The sequence below is a fragment of the Mytilus galloprovincialis genome, chromosome 9 (genome assembly GCF_965363235.1).
Source record: "Mytilus galloprovincialis chromosome 9, xbMytGall1.hap1.1, whole genome shotgun sequence".
Lineage (NCBI taxonomy): Eukaryota > Metazoa > Mollusca > Bivalvia > Mytilida > Mytilidae > Mytilus > Mytilus galloprovincialis.
The window spans coordinates 21,534,535-21,558,925 of record NC_134846.1 but is presented as its reverse complement, the minus strand read 5'-3'; the positions used below and the strand labels follow the sequence as shown (position 1 = coordinate 21,558,925).

Below are 24,391 nucleotides of genomic sequence, written 5' to 3'. Positions count from 1 at the left end.
CGATATGTCATTTAAATAAACTATATTCTGATTGCACATATTCACGTGCTCATTAACCATGTTTCTTTGCTGATTGCTTACAATAAGGTGACAATCTGTAAACTACGGCTTCATAATACGACAAATATAAGTATAACCGTTATATGTAATTTTTATTTATTTGTATGTCATTCTATTCTACTAGTATTCTAATGATAGTGCAGTGGAAGTGCATAATGGTCATTCTTTTGAAATAATTAGTTTTTCTAATAGATTGGATTTGAGTAAGTAGATTTGAGTAGGCATTCAAATTTTCCCGCAATTTTTGGAAAACCTTCTTCAGATATTTTTCCTCAACGTTAACACAAATTATTGGTATCCTTGATATAATATCGATTATATATTTGTAACGACAAAAGATTTTCACATCATTTATCTACATGACTGTTCCTTAAAAAATATTTTCATTAATATGCATAAGCGATAATGAATGTTATTTTGCACTTGATAATTTCCACGTTGTTATACGAAATACGTCCGGTTATCAATCAAAAACGCAAGTAACGTGGGTACAAATGTCTGCGACAGTTTAATTTTCAATTTTAAAGTCCGATATCGGCAAGATAAAATCCGAAAACCCACGAGCTACTATGCGAGAATCTTTTTCTCTAATGATTAAAACATAAATAAAATGTTGTTAAGCGAAATCTCCTTCGGTAACCTTCCACATTCTACAAACTTGTCAATTTTATTATCACCTGTTGGCAAAGTTGATTCATTCGGTGAACTGGTAAAGGTTATGACCCTTAAACGTCTCTTACAAAGATAAAAAGTGCATGAAATATTGCAAATTACTTTACAAAAAGATTTTATTGGAATAAACCCCTTAAAAAGCATCAAATGTATCCGAAAATCACGAGTTATATCTAGAACTGTGCATACTTCTTCCCACCGTTTACCGTGGGCATTGTATGTCCACGGCTGTCCTCGGTATAGGGTGGACACCACGCCCACGACTGTCCTCTGTATAGGGTGGACAATACGCCCACGGAAGTCCACGGCATAGGGTGGGCACCACGCCTACGGTGGACAACGGCCGTGGACAGAGAGTGGACGGCATTGGTTTGTCCACCGTGGGCGAGTGGAAATGACAAAGTCCACCTGGACTGTAGTGTATTCCTGGGGTAGAAAAGACTGCGTATTTCAAAAATTCAACAAAGTTTCATAAACTAATAAAAACCATACAACAAACCGGGTTTATCCGTATGCAATCAGGTATCAGACGCATTTACTATTTTCCTACGTTGTGAAAGTCATATATTCAACTAACGTTATTGTGTTGTAAAATAGAAGCACACAATCGGCTAATTCTTTGCTTTAAAATGCAAATGTGTATGTAAGATGATTTATATAAATAAAGAAATGTAACATGTGTTAATGATTCGCTGAAAAATTTAAAAAAAAAAAGGTTTTGATTCATGTTATTTGCTTTTTTTTTAATTCAATTGTTCTTATCTGTCATATATCAGGGGAAATATATGTAACTCTTAAAGTAAAATGTGTATAAAAGAGGGACGAAAGATACCAAAGGGACAGTCAAACTCATAAATCTAAAACAAACTGACAACGTCATGGCTAAAAATGAAAAAGACAAACAAACAACAGCACACATGACACAACATAGAAAACTAAAGAATAAACAACACGAACCCCAAATTAGACCTTTGGTTGTCCTGTTTGAATAGTTTTACACTAGTTATTTTACGGCCTTTTATAGCTTGTTGTTCGGTGTGAGCCAAAGCTCCGTGTTGAAGGCCGTACATTGACCTATAATGGTTTACTTTTATAAATTGTAATTTGGATGGAGAGTTGTCTCATTGGCACTCACGCCACATCTTCCTATATCTATATAAAGGAAAGAAGAAGCAAGTTCACAAGTTACACATTATTTTTTTTTTAATTGCATTTTCTAAAAAAAAAGCATTTTATATAACCTATCTTCTCTTTTGTAACTCAAAGTTTGTTTTCGGAAGGCTTTGTATGGCTAGAGGAAATTCTCTCTGAGACAATGGATCATACCAAACATCATTTTGACTCATGGTTGCAACTGAAATATATGAGCATTAGTTAAAGCTTAATCTGGAAAGATGTTTCGTGTGCACATACTAAATTGTCAAGTGATTACAATTTTCTACTTGAACTACAAACGCATCAAATGTATGTGGCTTATAAGTTAGAACGGAAGACGCACGTGGTGAAAGTCATCAGAGGCATTCATAATGGATATTCCGATTAACATTCTCATAGGAAATCACGATCTATCGCTTTTATCCTTATCCTGATAAATGTTCCAAATTATATTCCAAATAATCTTGTTCTGAAATTTGACCTTTTTATCAAAATGGTCTGTATGAATACCAGTCATAAAAGTTGGTCCATTATCAGTAATAACTAAGTAGACCTTGACTTTGTGTTTGGCCCAAATGTTACACCCCATTCCAGTTTGTCTGCAATTATTTGACATCACGAACTTGAGATAATTAACGAATATAAATATCGCCTCTAGAAATGCAACATTCAATATTCAAACTTCTGCCTAATATAACAGAATGTCTTTTGTTTGTATGAAAATTTGTGTTCTGGCATTTGTAGCCACAGTTGGTAAGTCCTTTTTCTTAATATTTAAATGCTTCTTAAATATTTTGGGGTGTACAAGCGTTTACCGATATACATTTAGTATAAAGCGCCGACATGCTTCATTCTAAAAATTACACAGGGTCATCGCTTTTACAACCCTATGAAATTACTAAAAGAAGAAGTCAATACTTATAATTTAATATTTTGCTAGGATGATGAAAACAAGATTGAAAACAAGTTTTTCTTTTATTTACCAGTGCACTTTATTGCCGAAGCTCCTATCATGATGAATGTTACATTTCAAAATGAACGTTAGTTTCAAACTGACGACGCGAGAATGCTGTTAGCCAATCAAAATAAATTATTAGAATGAAGCATACATACAATGCATGTAATGTAATATTGAACTAATTCTTCAAGAGTCAATCTGTTCTATATAATTAAATGCCTCTTCGTGTAGTTTTGATTTATGGACATAAGGATAAAGTAAATGTTAGGATAAGCATAGCTGTCAAATCCATGCCATCAAATTATCCCTTGCGATAACATTCAAAGCCTGCCAACAATCATATAACCCGATACATACCATGCATACATTATTTTGATTTAAATAGAAAGACAAACTCATCAACTAGAATGTTTAGGTCTGTTCGATTTAATGTTTAACTTGTAAATGAATGTATTTATGTGTACCGGATCAGTTAACGAAAATATCTTTTTGCTGATTTCGACTTTGATAAACATATAAATGCTGAACACCTGCAATACCCTTCCCCACCAAATACTATAATTAAATGTTGCACGAACATGACCTAAAATGATATCGTTGCCTTGCAAACCAATTAAGAATCAGCAAAAATTTTGAGCAATTTGTTTATAAATTTGAACCAAAATGATTACGAATAGCGATAGATTATTTTTATTTTTTACCATATTGTACGCGCATTTGGCATACGAAGTAATTCTCGTACTACTGTGATAAGTTTATCAACGTTTGAGGCAACATAAACCATATATCAACTGTTAGTTTACTGTGTAAAAGCGTTAGTCACAGCAAAGTTGTTATAAAAGCCTTCATATGTATGTATAAATGGCCAACGTTTTTGCACCATACAAAAACAACCGAAAAGAAAGAATAAGAGAACATAGTAACAAAAAAAAAAAGTACGAACGTTATATTATTTGCGAAATCAAGCTTTTCCTAGCTTTGTTTTTACAATATTCATATTTTCGTGATGAAAAAAGTAACTTTATTATAGATAGCTCGAACAGTTATAGATGCGATGATTTATTGGGATAAAGAACACCATGTGCTTTTAGTCCGATTACCAAATACTGGAATCCGTTTGAAACAGGTTTTCATCGTGATGCAAATAAACTGAGCGTCGAATAAAATGTAACATGTATTATTCTTCTGTTCCTTGAATGTGATAAATCTCTTTATATCATTTGTTTGTAAATATTAGACAGTTCTCAGCAGTTTTATTCTGTATGAAAGGATAAACAAAAACTAATTTTGATTTCAGTATTTTGTGCATGTCCTACTAGTTGGAGTCATTATGGAGACAAGTGTTTCTTTCTAAGCCGTGACAACGAGACATTTGCCGATTCACTGGTGAGTAAAAATGAAATCAGCAGAGGGAGAATAGAAAAATAAGTGTTCTTATTATAATTTTGGTCTTTTACTATGATTTATAATAATTATTACTCTTTTTGCATGTTTTGTATAAATCGCTGTATGGAGTTTGTTTTATTCCCGATTTTTGATGCGTGTGAATTTCAATGACAGATAATGAGCGAAAGCAGAAGTCGATTACTGTTTAAACACATCCAGGCTCGACTCTTTTAAAGTTACTGAAAACCAATTAGTTTTCGCGAGCGATTTAATTTCGTGACCTTTGCGACTAGTTAAATTACGCGAATATAAATCGTCGCGATAATTTATTTCCTAATCTTACTGCATTTAGTGAATTTAAAAATCGCTATAAAAATAAAATTAAATCAACACGAAGTGGGCTTAAAAGGGCTGGAACAAAGTATCCGCGAAAAGAAGTTGGTGTACAGTATTTGAATCCCTCAAGTTTTTTTGTTTATCATTGAATCGTATCTTTCTCATTGGATATATGCGTTTTGAACACCGGTCAACAACTGTTGCATCTCATTTCACATTACGTGATCTTGTATATGATATCAATAACTTTGAATAACAAGCTTAAGGGACTAAAGTCTTAGAATAAGATCATCGAAATACTATTAGGAGCGGGATACATTTTCTTAATGTAGCATATTTCATTATGGTTATACCTAAGCAGTCGGTTAAGTAGGAATGTACTTTTGTTTGAAATGTGTAAGCATGGAAGAACTTATGCTGTTTTTTAAGGGAGAGAAATGACTGAAAATATGTTAACTTTGTCATTTAAATTAATGGTATCATATTATACCAACATGCTGAATAAATGTTTGTTTTGAAATTTGAAAGTAATATTTCTTTATCTTTTAACAGAAACTGTGTGAAGTGATTGGACGTCAATATGGAAGATCTGCATCATTAGCTACCGTTGATGATGCAAAAACACAACAGTTTCTTGCAAATTTAATGATCAAAATAAGTAAGGATACGTAGACGTTAGATTTATCATATATGATGGAGTGCAACTTTTCTTCTCTATCTTGCATTACCTTAATACAATTTTGCCACTTCGTTTAAGTTGTTATCAAGCTTGGGTGTCTTAATTACTACCGATTTGTTATGTTATCCTATCATGGCAAATAACAAATGAGGAACTTAACATGACGATAAAAAAAAAAACTGGTTTGAATTACGTTCACATAACAACAATGCATTACAAAACACAGAGTGACCTCACGTATTCAAATCTCAAACCCTCATTTGTTTGAATAGTAGGAAGTAGCATACTTACACGGAAACACATGTTCCGGTAAGCCTGGAAAACGATAATATCGTATATATCACACTATAATTATTATATCATCTTGGTCAATTGTTAGTATGTATTTGATATAATAGTTTAGACCGTTGGTTATCCCGTTTAAATGGCCTATGATGGTTTACTTTTACGAAGTGTCACTTGGATGGAGAGTTGTCCAATGGGCATTAATACCATATCTTCTATCATCAAAATACAAAAAAACAAATCGCAGCGTAACTTAAAAAAATAAATAATCGGTTGATGCAACTAACATGTTTTGTTTTATACCAGCAACATGTTTGTTTGTTTTATCAGATTCCATTGGAATGTACATAGGATTAAATGACCTTGTAACTGAAGGGGAATTTCACTGGATAGCAAACGGCAAGCAGGCAACATACTTTAACTGGGGACCTACCCAGCCAAACAACAGAAGGGGAAACGAGAACTGTGTAGCTATGAGAGTTGATCCAGTTATAGGCTTCAATTATTCTAGGACAGATGGTCCTTGTACAGTACCAACTACCTACATCTGTGAAATGGTGTAAGTACTATTTCAAAGAAATCAATTTACAAGCAATAATTTTAACACTGTGCTTTTCATTAGTTCAAAGTATGTTGTTTTTCCCCTGTTTGTTTTAATTTGGTTCCAACTATCGAGTAATCAACAAACTTTTGTTTATTTTTAACTTTGAAAAAATGGCCTCGTTTTCCAGATTTTATCTGTTCGGATATTTTGTTCCGAAAACTTTTACATTTACAACAAAAGGCAACTAATGAATCTCGAAAATTCCACACATTTAAAAAAAGATTACTTTATATATACAACTGATTATTTTTAAAATATTTCTTTATATATTTTAGAGCAGCAGATATTGGAAACCTACTTGGATAGCCGTAATTGTCAGGAATTTGTTCATATCATTTTACATTACAGTTTATTTATTACATATATACACACCAACTTTGTTGTTGTTTTTATTTGATATTTAGTTTGTATGTTAATTGCTAGATATTGAGAGAGCCTCATTGTTACATTGAATGTAAACCAGGTTTATTCCACCATTTTGTTCATGTGAAAATGCATTACAAAGTCAGGAATATGACAATTGTTGTCCATTCGTTTTTGATGTGTTTTGTCATTTGATTTCGGCATGTGATTAGGGACTTTCAGTACCAGTATAAAACTGTAAACCATTGAAAATTATGTCTGTGTGCACGAAACATATTATCAAATAAGCTTTAACCGCTGCCCATTAATGATAAATGTCATGTAAGAAAAATCCGTAGATGGTTTAAGAGTTGAAAAGAGAGGTCAAAACTATATATTTTTGTATGATAAATTGTCTCAGTCAGAAATGCTATCTATTCGATAACAATTTTAAGATTTAGGATGGATTAAGACTACAAAGACGTTACACATGTTATATATGTAGCAATATATAAATATAACAAGTCTAAAGGGTAGAACATCACCATAAAATAACAATAAAATGAACAAATGTTATATATTACGTATAACGTATATTTTTCATCAGTATGAGCACGATGTGAAATAAATCAGATCAATCTATTCTGATTATTAAGGTGGTACCTAACACAACAGGGAGATAACTCTGTAAAGTCAGTTAAACGTTTTAATTACGTTGTGTTGTAAAAAGAATATTAAGCTTCTCAATGATCAAAATTGGTGTTTGTCAAATTGGTATATAACCAGTGTAATTTTTCTGACAAAACGGTTGGTTCAAAAAATTTTATATTTCTATATTTTTGTTAAAGTGTCAAAGTAAATACTTTGACAAAATTTTACGAAAATTAAACGAGCCAAATTAATTTTAGTGAAAGTGTTGGGTACTACCTTAAAGGACAGCAATCTTTATTTCTTTACAATATAAAACTAATATAGTTTTACCTGAACATCATATGTAGAGACACAAGTGAAATTTAAGGTAAATTTTATGGCCTTCTAAATAACGTTTCGATTCCTAACATCACTGACGATACATGTATTGTCGAAATCCGGAACTGGTGTACAATTTTTTTGTACATTATATTTGTGGTTTAACATCTTTGTCGCAAGTTTATGGTTTTCTGATTAGTATTAAATTAATATTTAGATCCATTTTTTTACATCTTGTGATCAATTTATTTGGCAATCGCCAATGGCAGTCAGTAGGGTTTAAAAACATCAGTTGTTCGACTTGTTAGTCAAATGCGTTTTGTTTAAATATATCTTTTCACCTTTTTGGTCTTTTGGAATATGTTGTTTGTGCTGTATTTAGTCCCTTCAATAACGAAATTTGTTTTACATGCACAATAATCAAAATTGCGGGTTTTATCCAACGCATTCATAGGTTTGAACGTAGTTTACAATTTAGACTTGTTTACATATTGTCGTTTGGGCTTGTATCATATTTTCCTTCCGGTTTATATTATCTATTCATCCTATTTTGTTTCATTTAATTCAAGTATGTATCCTTTTAAAATTGAGATAAACTATATGGCCTTCCAAATACCGTTTCTATCCCTTACATCACTGAAGAGACATGCATTGTCGAAATCTGGATTTGGTGTACACATGTTTTGCATTCATGTTTGTGGTATAACATCATTGCCGCAAACTTATGGTTTTCTGTTTAGTATTAAAATTTATATTAAGATCCATTTTGTTACATCTTGTGATCATCCTTTTGTATTTGAAATCACTAATGGCAGTCAGCAGGGTTTAAGAACATCAGTTGTTCGACCTGTTTATAGTCAAATGCGTTTTGTTAAAATATACTTTTTCACTTGTTTGGTCTTTTGAAAAAATTGTATGTTGTTTGTGCTGTATTAAGACCATTCTACAACGAAATTTGTTTTACATGCATTTGGGTCTGGAGCTGGCATGTCAGTTAACTGCTAGTAGTCTGTTGTTATTTATGTATTATTGTCATTTTATTTATTTTCTTTTGTTACATCTTCTGACATCGGACTCGGACTTCTCTTAAACTGAATTTTAATGTGCGTATTGTTTTTCTACATTGGCTAGAGGTATAGGGGAGGGTTGAGGTCTCATAAACAGGTTTAACCCCGCCGCAATTTTGCGCCTGTCCCAAGTCAGGAGCTTCTGGCCTTTATTAGTCTTGTGTTATTTTTAATTTTAGTTTCTTGTGTATAGTTTGGACTTTAGTACGAAGTCCATTATCATTTTACTAGTATACATGTACATATTTTAAGGGGCCAACTGAAGGACGCCTACGGGTGCGGGAGTTTCTTGCTACATTGAAGACCCATTGGTGGCCTTAGGCTGTTGTCTGTTCTATGGCCGGGTTGTTGTCGCTTTGACACATTCCCCAATTCCTTTCTCAATTTTATCATTCATTTTAGCATCATAGTAGTTACATATCTTGAGATCCATGTAATCAAGTATGTGTGAGAAGTTATATAAACATATTGATAGTCAATGCTTTGTGTCATAATAATTAATGTGCCAAGCCTCAGTCATCATTGTAAATGTTTCTTCCACTGGTAGTATTGATAACAGCAATAATGACGCTGCGTCCAATTTCAACAGGGTTTTATTTACTTATTCTAGCATGTTGTTTGTTTTTGAAAGTCATACATGTATATGAAAACATATTTATGTACGATATGTGCAAAAAGAAGGCTCACACAACAAAACACAATTATTTTAAAACAATAGTTACGGCCTTGCTGGTGATTATTAATTAAGGTTACTCAGTATTGTAATACCTTATTTTTTTCATTTAAATCATTCCTCGACGAAAATTTGATATGAAACATCATGCCGAAGAAAAAAAATAGACGAAGAAATAACAACAGCTCACAAAACTCTGCAGAAAAAGAAAAATGAATAAACTTATCATAAATATCATGATTGGAATTATATATGTGTTCCAGACGCGCGTCTTCTTTTACTAAGACTCATCAGTGACGCTCGAAAATGTTGCAAAAAAGCCAAATAAAGTACGAAGTTGTAAAGCATCGAGGACCCATAATTCTAAACTATTTGCCAAATATAGCTAAGGTAATCTATTCCTAGGGTAGAAAAATTCAACAAAGTTTCCTAAACTAATAAAAACCATACAACAAACAGGGTTTATCCGTAGGCAATCAGGTATCAGACGCATTTACTATTGTCCTACATTGTGAAAGTCATATATTCAGCTAACGTTATTGTGTTGTAAAATAGAAGCACACAGTTGGCTAATTCTTTGCTTTAAAATGCAAATGTGTATGAAGGATAATTTATGTAAATAAAGAAATGTAACATGTGTTAGTGATTCGCTGTATAATTTAAAAAAAAAAAACGTTTTGATTTATGTTATTTGCTTTTTTTTTTAATTCAATTGTTCTTATCTGTCATATATCAGGGGAAATATATGTAACTCTTAAAGTAAAATGTGTATAAAAGAGGGACAAAAGATACTGTAACGTGTTCGCTAACCGGTGAGAACCTTTCTAACCAACCAAACCAACCATTACATTAGACAGACACAAACAACGAACCAAAAGAATTTTCGGGAAATATGAAGGCTCAAGATAGTTACTGCTGCTGCTACTGCATACTGCATATCACACAAATATAGTTTCTAGGTCAGCACAGTCTCCTTTTTATGTGTGTGTGTGTGTGAGACGGATTGTATTTTTATATGTAATGTAATAAGGTATCAGATCCGCCCTTACGTTGATGCTCTGAATGCAAACACAAAATCGTTTCAAGTGTATAATAACTTTTATTCACCAGACATAATATAATAAACAACTGGAGCACGGATTAACATAAATAAATCTCTTAAAACAACAATCAACAATTAACAATATTCCGTATAAATTAGACGAACAATAATAATACTCTAAAACAGCTACACCAAAAATCAACATTCAAGAAACACAGATTCTATCAGCAACTCTCCATATAAATACATGTAAAATACTACACAAATAAATAAGTCACAATTTTCGTAAGCCTCTTTCTATATCATAAAAATATATTAACAGCAGCACTGAATATTTAAAAGAAACGGACATGTTTGCCGACTTTACGCACCTTTCCCCTTTTCAAAGTTTAAATGCATCATCAAACTTTATTCTCAAAACTTATAATATTTAGAAAACAAGATAACTATTAAATTTCTGCCTCCGTTAAAAACTGGAACAATTAAATGAACTGCATAAATAATTATATTGCATATATATTGCAAAATTCTGGAACTTAAACTGCTGCTTTAGAAAAACTGTACCTTGAAATTTATGAGACACGTAAAAAAAGCTGCTAGCCGGCGGTAGGGACAAGCTGGAACTGACGTAAAATACTATGAATCTTACGCTAGTGTTGTTGTTTCGCGTGAGAGAAATTCCAAATATGGGTGAAATCAATGACCTAATAAGGAAACTTCCTTATAAGGTACATATCTTTGCACTAAACGTCTGATCAAATGACGTCATTACAGCCCTATTACTGTGAAAAGATGCGCAACGTCGGTGCAAAAATAGTTCATCAGAACTTATTACAATAATCAGAATAAAACTCTCTTCTACATAAACCTTACATAAAACATTCTAACATTAATCCCTATTTTGAAAAACATACAAAAATATATCTAAAACATGTCCCGAACAGTCTACAAATTATACGATTTCTATTGTCACTATATTTATAATAATACTCTTGACATCCTGTAAAAGCGAAAGTGAAAGTAACGTAAAATTAATCAAAAGCTGCCGGTAAGAAAACACACGTTTTCTTTCATTCTGGAACATACAATATTAAAACGATTAAACCATGTATAGGTAATAATGAAATAATATGCACACATTTACTGCTTTAATAAAATAATACAAAGGACGGTTGGCAGAAATATAGACAAAATAATGTAAATTGTATTTACGTTAAAGCATGAAGTCTCCATTATACATAATGTATTTACCAGATTAGCTAAATAATAGTACAACAAAATATAGACCATATCAATAAAAATTAAGCCACTGCTATCTGTCAAAAACGTCACAATACTAAAGGGACAGTCAAACTCATAAATCTAAAACAAACTGACAACGTCATGGCTAAAAATGAAAAAGACAAACAAACAATAGCACACATGACACAACATAGAAAACTAAAGAATAAACAACACGAACCCCAAATTAGACCTTTGGTTTTCCCGTTTGAATAGTTTTACACTTAGTCTAGTTATTTTGCGGCCCTTTATAGCTTGTTGTTCGGTGTGAGCCAAAGCTCCGTGTTGAAGGCCGTACATTGAACTATAATGGTTTACTTTTATAAATTGTAATTTGGATGGAGAGTTGTCTCATTGGCACTCACGCCACATCTTCCTATATCTATATAAAGGAAAGTAATAGCAAGTTCACAAGTTACACATTATATTTTTTTTGTATTTGCATTTTCTAAAAAAAAGCATTTTATATAACCTATCTTCTCCTATGTAACTCAAAATTTGTTTTCGGAAGGCTTTGTATGGCTAGAGGAAATTCTCTCTGAGACAATGGATCATATCAAACATCATTTTGACCCCTGGTTGCAACTGAAATATATGAGCATTGGTTAAAGCTTATTCTGGAAATATGTTTCGTGTGCACATACTAAGTTGTCAAGTTTTCTACTTGTACTACAAACGCATCACATCTATGAAGCTTATAAGTTTGCACGGAAGACGCGCATTCCGTCGAGGTGAAAGTCATCAGAGGCACTCATAATGGATATTCCGATTAACATTCTCATAGTTCACCTCATGTACTGATGCATATTCTTATTCAAATTTCAATAATTAATCACATAGGAAATCACGATCTATCGCTTTTATCCTTATCCTGATAAATGTTCCAAATTATATTCCAAATAATCTTGTTCTGAAATTTGACCTTTTTATCAAAATGGTCTGTATGAATACCAGTCATAAAAGTTGGTCCATTATCAGTAATAACTAAGTAGACCTTGACTTTGTGTTGCCCCAAATGTTACACCCCATTCCAGTTTGTCTGCAATTGTTTGACATCACGAACTTGAGATAATTAACGAATATAAATATCGCCTCTAGAAATGCAACATTCAATATTCAAACTGCTGCCTAATATAACAGAATGTCTTTTGTTTGTATGAAAATTTGTGTTCTGGCATTTGTAGCCACAGTTGGTAAGTCCTTTTTCTTAATATTTTAATGCTCCTTAAATATTTTGGGGTGTACAAGCGTTTACCGATGTACATTTAGTATAAAGCGCCGAAATGCTTCATTCTAAAAATGTAAACAGGGACATCGCTTTTACAACCCTATGAAATTACTAAAAGAAGAAGTCAATACTTATAATTTAATATTTTGCTAGGATGATGAAAACAAGATTGAAAATAAGTTTTTCTTTTATTTACCAGTGCACTTTATTGCCGAAGCTCGTGTCATGATGAATGTTACATTTCAAAATGAACGTTAGTTTCAGACTGACGACGCGTGAATGCTGTTAGCCAATCAAAATAAATTATTAGAATGAAGCATACATACTATGCATGTAATGTAATATTGAACTAATTCTTCAAGAGTCAATCTGTTCTATATAATTAAATGCCTCTTCGTGTAGTTTACCCTTCCGGAGCACCTGAGATCACCCCTAGTTTTTGGTGGGGTTCGTGTTGTTTATTCTTTAGTTTTCTATGTTGTGTCATGTGTACTATTGTTTTTCTGTTGTCTTTTTCATTTTTAGCCATGGCGTTGTCATCAGTTTGTTTTAGATTTATGAGTTTGACTGTCCCTTTGGTATCTTTCGTCCCTCTTTGATTTATGGACATAAGGATTAAAGTAAATGTTAAGATAAGCATAGCTGTCAAATCCATGCCATCAAATTATCCCTTGCGATAACATTCAAAGCCTGCTAACAATCATATAACCCGATACATACCATGCATACATTATTTTGATTTAAATAGACAGACAAACTCATCATCTAGAATGTTTAGGTCTGTTCGATTTAATGTTTAACTTGTAAATGAATGTATTTATGTGTACCGGATCAGTTAACGAAAAGATCTTTTTTGCTGATTTCGACTTTGATAAACATATAAATGCTGAACACCTGCAATACCCTTCCCCACCAAATACTATAAGTAAATGTTGCACGAACATAACCTAAAATGATATTGCTGCCTTGCAAACCAATTAAAAATCAGCGAAAATTTTGATCAATTTGTTTATAAAATTAACCCAAAATGATTACGAATAGCGATAGATTATTTTTAATTTTTACCATATTGTACGCTCATTTGGCATACGAAGTAATTATCGTACTACTGTGATAAGTTTATCAATGTTTGAGGCAACATAAATCATATATCAACTGTTAGTTTACTGTGTAAAAGCGTAAGTCACAGCAAAGTTTTTATAAAAGCCTTCATATGTATGTATAAATGGCCAACGTTTTTGCACCATACAAAAACAACCGAAAAGAAAGAATAAGAGAACATAGTAACAAAAAAAAGTACGAACGTTATATTATTTGCGAAATCAGGCTTTTCCTAGCTTTGTTTTTACAATATTTTTGTGATGAAAAAAGTAACTTTATTATAGATAGCTCGAACAGTTATAGATGCGACGATTTATTGGGATAAAGAACACCATGTGCTTTTAGTCCGATTACCAAATACTGGAATCCGTTTGAAACAGGTTTTCATCGTGATGCAAATAAACTGAGCGTCGAATAAAATGTAACATGTATTATTCTTCTGTTCCTTGAATGTGACAAATCTCTTTATATCATTTGTTTGTAAATATTAGACAGTTCTCAGCATTTTTATTCTGTATGAAAGGATATACAAAAACTAATTTTGATTTCAGTATTTTGTGCATGTCCTACTAGTTGGAGTCATTATGGAGACAAGTGTTTCTTTCTTAGCCGTGACAACGAGACATTTGCCGATTCACTGGTGAGTAAAAATGAAATCAGCAGAGGGCGGATAGAAAATTAAGTGTTCTTATTATAATTTTGGTCTTTTACTATGATTTATAATTACTCTTTTTGCATGTTTTGTATAAATCACGGTATGGAGTTTGTCTTATTCCCGATTTTGGATGAGTATGAATTCCAATGACAGATAATGAGCGGAAGCAGAAGTCGATTACTTTTTAAACACATCTAGGCTCGACTCTTTTAAAGTTACTGAAAACCAATTAGTTTTCGCGAGCGATTTAATTTCGCGACCTTTGCGACTAGTTAAATTACTCGAATATAAATCGTCGCGATAATTTATTTCCTAATCTTACTGCATTTAGTGAATTTAAAAATCGCTAATAAAAATAAAATGAAATCAACACGAAGTCGGCTTAAAAGGGCCAGAACAAATTATCCGCGAAAAGAAGTTGGTGTACAGTATTTGAATCCCTCAAGTTTTTTTGTTTATCATTGAATTGTATCTTTCTCATCGGATACATGCGTTTTGAACACCGGTCAACAACTGTTGCATCTTATTTCACATCACGTGATCTTGTATATGATATCAATAACTTTGAATAACAAGCTTAAGGGACTACAGTCTTAGAATAAGATCATCGAAATAATATTAGGAGCGGGATACATTTTCTTAATGTAGCATATTTCATCATGGTTATACCTAAGCAGTCGGTTAAGTAGGAATGTACTTTTGTTTGAAATGTGTAAGCATGGAAGAACCTATGCTGTTTTTTAAGGGAGAGAAATGACTGAAAATATGTTAACTTTGTCATTTAAATTAATGGTATCATATTATACCAACATGCTGAATAAATGTTTGTTTTGAAATTTGAAAGTAATATTTCTTTATCTTTTAACAGAAACTGTGTGAAGTGATTGGACGTCAATATGGAAGATCTGCATCATTAGCTACCGTTGATGATGCAAAAACACAACAGTTTCTTGCAAATTTAATGATCAAAATAAGTAAGGATGCGTAGACGTTAGATTTAACATTAATGATGGAGCGCAACTTTTTTTCTCTATCTTAAATTACCTCAATATAAGTTTGCTACTTGTTCAAGGTTTTATCAAGCTTGGCTGTCTTAATTACTATCGATTTGTTATGTTATCCTATCATGGCAAATAACAAATGAGGAACTTAACAAGAAGATGAAAAAAAGAACATTGTTTCAATTACGTTCATATAACAACAATGCATTACAAAACAGAGAGTGACCTAACGTGTTCAAATCTCAAACCCTCATTTGTTTGAATAGTAGGAAGTAGCATACTAAAACGGAAACACATGTTCCGGTAAGCCTGGAAAACGATAATATCGTATATATCACACTATAATTATTATATCATCTTGCTCAATTGTTGGTATGTACAGTATTTGATATAATAGTTTAGACCGTTGGTTATCCCGTTTGAATGGTTTTACACTAGTATTTGTTGGGGCCTTCTATGCCTTGCTTTTCAGTGTGAGCCAAGAAACCGTGTTAAAGACCGTACTTTGTCATATGTTGGTTTACTTTTACGAAGTGTAACTTGGATGGAGAGTTGTCCAATGGGCACTAATACCATATCTTCTATCATCAAAATACAAAAAAAAAATAAAAAATCGCAGCGTAACTTTAAAAATAAATAATCGATTGATGCAACTAACATGTTTTGTTTTATACCAGCAACATTTTTGTTTGTTTTATCAGATTCCATTGGAATGTACATAGGATTAAATGACCTTGTAACTGAAGGGGAATTTCACTGGATAGCAAACGGCAAGCAGGCAACATACTTTAACTGGGGACCTACCCAGCCAAACAACAGAGGGGGAAACGAGAATTGTGTAGCTATGAGAGTTGATCCAGTTATAGGTTTCAATTATTCTTGGACAGATGGTCCTTGTACAGTACCAACTACCTACATCTGTGAAATGGTGTAAGTACTATTTCAAATAAATTAATTTAAAAGCAATAATTTTAACACTGTACTTTTCATAAGTTCAAAGTATGTTGTTTTTCCCCTGTTTGTTTTAATTTGGTTCCAACTATCGAGTAATCAACAAACTTTTGTTTATTTTTAATTTTGAAAAAAAAATGGCCTCTATTTCCAGATTTGATCTGTTCGGATATTTCGCTCCGAAAACTTTTAGATTTACAACAAAAGGCAACTAATGAATCTCGAAAATTCCACACATTTAAAAAAAAATTACTTTATATATACAAATGATTATTTTTAAAATTTTTCTTTATATATTTTAGAGCAGCAGATATTGGGAACCTACTTGGATAGCCGTAATTGTCAGGAATTTGTTCATATCATTTTACATTACAGTTTATTTATTACATATATACACACCAACTTTGTTGTTGTTTTTATTTGATATTTAGTTTTTATGTTAATTGCTAGATATTGAGAGAGCCTCATTGTTACATTGAATGGCGTAAGAAATGGTTCATTGAGTTTTTAATTATGCAACTGAAATGATATTTTTTTGGTCTTTAGAAGCATATAAGACTCAAATTTGATCAAAGGATTGCATGCTGATAAGAGATTACAGCATATATCTACCTTCATCAGGCTTTTAGAATACCAAAGTTACCAGATTTGTTAAAAACATATTTAACCAACAACACGAGGTGACGTTAAATTAACTCAACTTATTTGGCAATCGATATCTTTTTTTAAACTATATGAAATTGACGAAATCATCAAACGTAACATTGTGCTCTATGATATCGTTTATCTCTATAAACTTTTAGACTGATAACAGGGCTCTCTGACGTCAGAGGGTGGCTGTATTTTATACATGAATCGGTAACATCACTTTTTAACTCACATTTTATTGACTTCAAAGTAAATTCTGGTGATTAGAATATTTGAAAATCTTGTAAATGCAATCAACAAATCATTATGTAAAAAGAAGTAAACTGAAACAAAACGGAAAATATTGCAAGAGTTGCCGTTCTTTTTCCTGTTTTAATCATTTGCGGGTTGTTGTTATTATTGGGTAAAATGAAATGCAGCCTTAACAAACTGTTTTCTTTCTCGATCAGACACACGAAATTATTCATAAACAGTTAAATCGTGTTATATCATCTTTTTTGTCGAAAAGTGTCATGATTCCCATCAAAACGGTAAGTAAACAAAGATGTAGTTTTGTCTGTTATCCATTTGTATCATTTACAATCTTTATAGTTGTATTTGATGTATTTGCAACAGTAGATGTACATTTCATTTTGTATTGTTTTAAAACTTTAGACACATGTGACTTGTTTGTTTGGTCTCTATTGGATTATAATCTCTAAAAGGATTTAATATTCATGGTTTCCCAAACTATTATTCTTGTGTACATCTGATCAAGGTTATTTCAGAACACATGTCGTGTTCCCGGAAATCAGGATTGTTACTTTTTAAATAAGAATTGAATATGTCACGCCAATGACTCATAGACAAAAAACAAAAAATAAACTAAATAGAATTGTAACTGTTTAATTCTACGCTTCAACTTAAAAACCTGCAGTGACTATGTCAGTTTAGTTTAAACATATTTACTGATAGTGAATTGGGAAACAAGTTATTGCAACTTATATTAACCCCTTTCCACTTTGCGGGTGCGAGTGCTGTCTTGTAGCGGCATAAGCTTGCCCTCTTTTCGAAATCTACAAAGGATGTGTTTTACGTGCAAGAGATATGGCTCTCTCTTCACACAGGTCAGTCAATTATCTTCTCCTTACGACGGACTATTATCCTTTTTCAAGACTATACTTGCAAATGGTGTCAAGGGAGAGCCGAATATTCAGTCCCCGAAATTTTCTCCAGGACCGATGATCAAACAAGGAACTTTTAGGTTAGTTGTCCGATGCACGAACCACTGAATCACGGCTCTCTTTAAAAAAAAAACGATTGAAACTATTTTTGCAGGACTTGAACACACTCTTTAAAATGACATGAACGGCCACTCATAGACATAACTGTTGTTTAAGTCCATTCAATATTTACATCCCAAAACCAGATGTTGTCTGACTTTTATTTTTATATCTAACATGCGCTACAAACTTCCGATGTAGTTTTCTAGGCTATTGTGGACGCAATGTATGTTTCTGTAAGCTTAAGGTGGTATTGGAGTCTCAAATAAAAATGATAGAATTTGTTCATACTTTGCAAAACGTAATATTTATTGATATGTTCAAAAATATAATAAAAAACACGTGCATTTGCTCAAGCTACAGGATGTGTAACAAAATGACACATATTGTATGAATTATACAGGAAAAAACACCATTTCGTGATTAGAAACTAAGCAAAATGATAGAATTGTAAAATAGATTAAGAAAAGATAGCTTTCAGACAATGCTTTGAGAATATCAAAAGAAAAGATAGGGCCACCGTAGGTTTTTTCCCGGCTAAAATACAAAATAGGAAAATTCCGTGAACATGTAGATTTCTTCAGAAAATGCACGTTTTTAGAATTACCTCCCCTTAAAATGTCAATTTAAACACATTTAAAAACAACCAAAAATAATCTATTCTTGTAAAAATATTAATATTTATAAGTTATTTCTGTTTTTCACAATCCAAGATGACGGAAGACACCCATAACACCTTAAATTTGTTTAAAAATAAAGATCTTCAGCTTTGAAATTGAACTTGAAGAAATCTGTGAAACAGGACCAAAGTTTAAATTCTATACCTATATTTGTAATAAAAATGTTTAATTAAACACGCAGTCTCAAAGAAGCTACATCAAATAATACAAATAACCCAATCAAGTATTTGAATGTCCTAAATTACGCCTTTTTTTAATTACAGGTCATCTAAGTGATTTTTGTCTTTAGTTTAGGAAACAAAATATTATTCGGTTTATAGTCCGTAAATACCTTACTTCAATCAAGGCCACGAATTATGATTTTATCTGACATAGACCAAAGATAAATTACCTGATATTTACCTGTAATTATCAAAAACGTAGTGGATTGTAACAAAGAGGATATTTCCGAATCCAGATAACATTTATATTAAGCCTTATGATGAAATATTAGATTGTTTAGTTACCAAATTACCAAAACAAAATCCCCAGGGAATTTTATTTTTGATGGAATTGCACAACTTCTTAACAGATTGTATAATAAAAATCATGCCGACCTTTGGGTAATAATACAGATTAAAATAAAAATATCCTTCGTAATGAATTTAGCATTTAAAGTGGAAATAGTGCAAACAGATAAAAAAAAATAACTCTAGTGATAATAGTGCTATATTGTCCAGTGGAATATAGTTAATACATATCAGGACCGAAATTAAAACTGTCAATGTGCCATGGGTTTTTTCTAGGTTAGTTCATAAGGTAACAGTCCCTGGTTGACATGTCATCACACCTGCTCTAAAATCTAAACGACGATTGCGTAGCGGATAAGCAGCAATTTAAAGTAAGTTGATCCGTCAAATATGAATAAAGAGGAATGAAAAGTACATGTATACGTCAATGAGAAGCACCCAACGATTAAAAGAGGGCAATAAAATTAACGGTACTAATTTTCTTGCACCAGATGCACATTTCGACAATACATGTCTCTTCAGTGATGCTCGTGGTCAAAATATTTGAAATCCAAAGCTTATATAAAAACATGCATGCAGACGTCTTTAATAGACAAGAAAATATTATGCAATACTAAGTCGGATCTTTTAAAGTGCAGGTATATACTTTTTAACGTCTCAGCATTCGATTTTCTGTAATCATCTTACATTTAAATGAGATAAAAGTTGAAATTAAAAGCGAGCAATTCCTAAGATATGGGGAATTGATTCGTAATTATCGGAACGCCTTACTGCTCTTCTTGCTGAAGATTTCAACGTTCGACAAGATCAGACGGTGTTTTTTTATTTTAGCGGTGACTGCTGAAATGTCTCTAAGGAAAGTTTTCGAAACAGGAAGGATATATATATATATTTGTTTAAGGTGGTACCTAACACTACAGGGAGATAACTCTGTAAAATCAGTTAACGTTTTAATTACGTTGTGATTTTACGGGAATATTAAACTTCTCAATGATCAAAATAAGTGTTTGTCAAACTGCTATATATAACCAGTGTAATTTTCTGATAAAACGGTTGGTTCAATTTTTTTGAAATTTTTATATTTTTGTAAAAGGGTCAAAAGTAAATACTTTTTCAAAATTTTAAGAAAATTAAAGGAGCCAAATTGATTTTAGTTAAAGTGTTGGTTACCACCTTAAATATACTTTTTTCACTTTTTGGTCTTTTGGAAAATGTTGTTTGTGCTGTATTTAGACCCTTCTACGACGAAATTTGTTTTACATGCACACGTATAAAAATTGCGGTTTTTATCCAACACAATCATAGGTTTTAACGTAGTTTTTAATTTAGACTTGTATATATTTATGACTTTATGTATATATATTTATATTTATTAGACTCGTTTATATTTTTTCGTTTGGGCTTGTATCATATTTTCCCTCCGGTTACTATGATCCGTTCATCCTATATTGACTCTTAAAATTCAAGAGTCTTATCTAAAAATGAGAGTACTTTTTCTAAAAATGAGGGTACTTTTTATATGGCCTTCCAAATACCGTTTCGATCCCTAACATCACTGAAGAGACATTTATTGTCGAAATCCGGATCTGGTGTACTAAAAAAATATTGACACCGTATGTTTGTGGCATAACATCGTGGCCACAAGTTAAATTTCTTTTCTGTTTAGTATTAAATTCATATAATTTAAGATCAGTTTTGTTACATCTTGTGATCAATTTTATTTGGAAATCGCCAATGGCAGTCAGCAGGGTTAAAGAACATCAGTTGTTCGACCTGTTAGTCAAATGCGTTTTGTTTAAATATACTTTTTCACTTTTTTTGGTCTTTTGGAAAATAATGTTTGTGCTGTTTTAGACCCAAACGAAATTTGTTTTACATGCACACGTATAAAAATTGCGGTTTTTATTTAACGCAATCATAGGTTTGAACGTAGTTTTCAATTTAGACTCGTTTAGATTTGTATATATATATATATACATTAAATTAATCACATGCATACAGATATGAATCTTCCCTTGCCAACAACATACAGCTGGAAAAAAATGTTGCACCCTCCTATTTTTTCTCACAAACCAAAACATATACCATATGATATTAGTTATGGATACAAAAGTATTTTATTTGGCATTTTAGTTCTCCCTCTAGGTGAATTCAATGTTGTCCTATCAGCATTTCACCTAATTTTTGTAAAACAAGCATATAGAGGGAGCTCTCTATACCTGTACGATTTCCAATCGTTCTGTTTATGTCTTTTTCGTTGCCTTCATTTGAAAAAAAGTATATATTTATCTCGTCCCTGTACCGTTCATTTTTTTATTTTTGCATCCTAAATATTCCTTATATGCAATAAAATGAGGCTGACCCTAGAGAACAGATTTTTCAATCTGCATTCCTGGACATCATGTTTCTTTACTGAGAAACCATGAAATATACTTGCCTTTGGATTTCTAGAAAAGAAGATTTGACAGCGGATACATACAAAAAAAGCAATGATAAACCCTGAGCTAACATAACAAAAGCAGAGAACCTAAGAACACCCTAGATGTTTTGCTCGGTTCACGTTGCTCAGTAGTTAGTGTCATATAATATTTTAACAACTGTTGTTTGTCCTTGCCTATGTGTTGTTATGTATCTTTATATGTATGGTCATATGTGTTTTATGTTCAAGTTGTGAGAGTTGTGTCCCTTTGTATGATGATGATGCATATTTGTCATATGATGTTATCTCTCTTTGAAACAAACGTGCTATGGAAATAGATGTGTTTTTGTTGCTCTTAAAGAAATATAACTTTAGCGGCATGGGGAGGCAAGTATATTTCCCATGTACGTAATATGGTGGAGGACTTCAAAACGATCCCTTTAAGTGTATTTTATGTGAGCTGTTCCCAAAGATGAAGAATAAACTTTCTAAAAGTCTAGCCCGCGGGACTAGCGGCGTCATTATTAAATTTTAAATCTTGGAATTTTCGTTCAGTAGAGTATAGCTGTACCATTGCATTTGACACTGGAACCGATTTTTGGATTTCATATAGATTTTGATGTTTTTAATTTGGATTTAGCCAATAATCAGAACACCAGGAGAGTTTTCGTCAACAAAAGAAAACGGTAACATTCAAGGAACTGTTTTTAAATTAAATTGTACATGCATATTATTATCGAAGGCTTTTCGCAATTATTGTTTATTGTTATCTGAACTTTAATTTTAATTTGGACTGTTGGACGCCGTCGAAATTGCTACACAAACAATTAAACTTTTAACAGCTATTTGGAGTTTTTGTCTGACATCAAGAAAGACAGCTGTGTATGTGTATGTGTGCATCCCGGCCTATCATCTCACAGTACTTCGAAAATAATTGCTTAGTAATTGGCATTATCTTTAGTAACTTATCATTTTGACCTATATGTGTATTTAGGATTAAGATGGGAAAATGTGTAACAGGTTTGATCTGAACTATTTAGATTCTACTACAAAGACGCCAGACGGTACGTGTCAGATTTATCTCGTCATACACTCCCAAGTTACAACGAAAACACGGATTTTTTTCTAACATTAATACTGCATTCAATTTTGTCATAAGGATTTTATTTTTATGATTTATTTGGTTTGTGTGTATTGTTTATACATCACATTTCTGTTAACAGTTTGCCTGATTGGACAGCGAATAGTAACAAAATAAAACCAAGGTTGATATTGACATTTCTGGAGCTTTCCATTTGTTTTATCTTTAGTTTACTTTGTGAGTGTGAAATATGAGAGGTTGGACATATTAGAGAGGGAGAATTAGTTGTATTTTCTTTTACTGACATATGTTACTTATGAAGTGTTTCATTGATGTAATATTTACCATTTGTTATAGTTAAAGGTCTCTGGTGATTATATATCATTTTGTTTTATACTGTAACAGCTAAATTTATGACCATATTCTAGAATTTCCCATTTAGTGGATTGAGTAAATGTATCAAATGCATATTTGTTTTATGTTGAATGAACGTAATGCGTGCATAATGTCCCAAGGGGGAGATTGAGATGCCAGACGTTCGGATTTCTCTGCATAGTTGGTACTGGTTTGTTTGCAAATGGATGCTAGATGTGATAACTGGTCAGCCACGAGTATTTCAGTTATTATAAATGTATTTACAAAGATTATTTGTAAACAGATTTTATTTAACACGGAAATGATAGTATATTTTCACTTTATCTGGATATTGTATATGGAAAAAACACATAGACTATTTGGAAAATTTGGGAAATTTCTTTTGGGGGGCGGGATGTTATGTATCTTTATATGTATGGTCGTATGTGTTTTATGTTAAAGTTGTGAGAGTTGTGTCCCTTTGTATGATGATGATGCATATTTGTCATGTGATGTAATCTGTCTCTTTGAAATAAACGTGCTGCAGAAATAGATGTTTTTGTAAACAAATATAACTTTAGCGGCATGGGGAGGCAAGTACAATGTATAAATGTATGTCTCTCATGTACGTAATAGTGTGGTTTTTGTGTGGTTTTTATTGACATTATTTTGTCGGTTTCTCTTCGATTTATGACTTTTTCGAACTGCCTATGATATTTTAAATCTCTTTTGTCTAAACCTGTAGACTCATGTGAATGTAGCAGCTCCTGCCACTACAAATATACAATTCATTCTCATTCAAAACATGCGTATAATCTTAGTGTAGTCGACTCTTGAAATTAACCAAGTAGAATCGCTATTTAGCGTCTTAGTTAGGTAGGAAAATAGGCAATCCTAGTCAATTAGGATTATTTCGAACGCACACGTGGGGTTCGTGTTGTTTATTCTTTGGTTTTCTATGTAAAAAAAAAGATAATGTGTAACTTGTGAACA

General features: G+C 32.2%; 1 protein-coding gene across 1 annotated transcript in view; it reads left to right on the top strand.

Moving 5' to 3' along the window:
- The first annotated feature begins 2,530 nt into the window (after positions 1-2,530).
- LOC143046510 (C-type mannose receptor 2-like) overlaps positions 2,531-24,391 on the top strand; it is a 39,372-nt gene continuing 17,511 nt past the window's right edge. Inside the window, exons 1-7 of the mRNA XM_076219666.1 lie at positions 2,531-2,640; positions 4,143-4,231; positions 5,120-5,225; positions 5,862-6,088; positions 6,411-6,443; positions 15,362-15,467; positions 16,196-16,424. Of these exons, the coding sequence (XP_076075781.1) occupies positions 2,589-2,640; positions 4,143-4,231; positions 5,120-5,225; positions 5,862-6,088; positions 6,411-6,443; positions 15,362-15,467; positions 16,196-16,424 (842 nt within the window). The 5' untranslated portion in view covers positions 2,531-2,588. The remainder of the gene's footprint in view (positions 2,641-4,142; positions 4,232-5,119; positions 5,226-5,861; positions 6,089-6,410; positions 6,444-15,361; positions 15,468-16,195; positions 16,425-24,391) is intronic.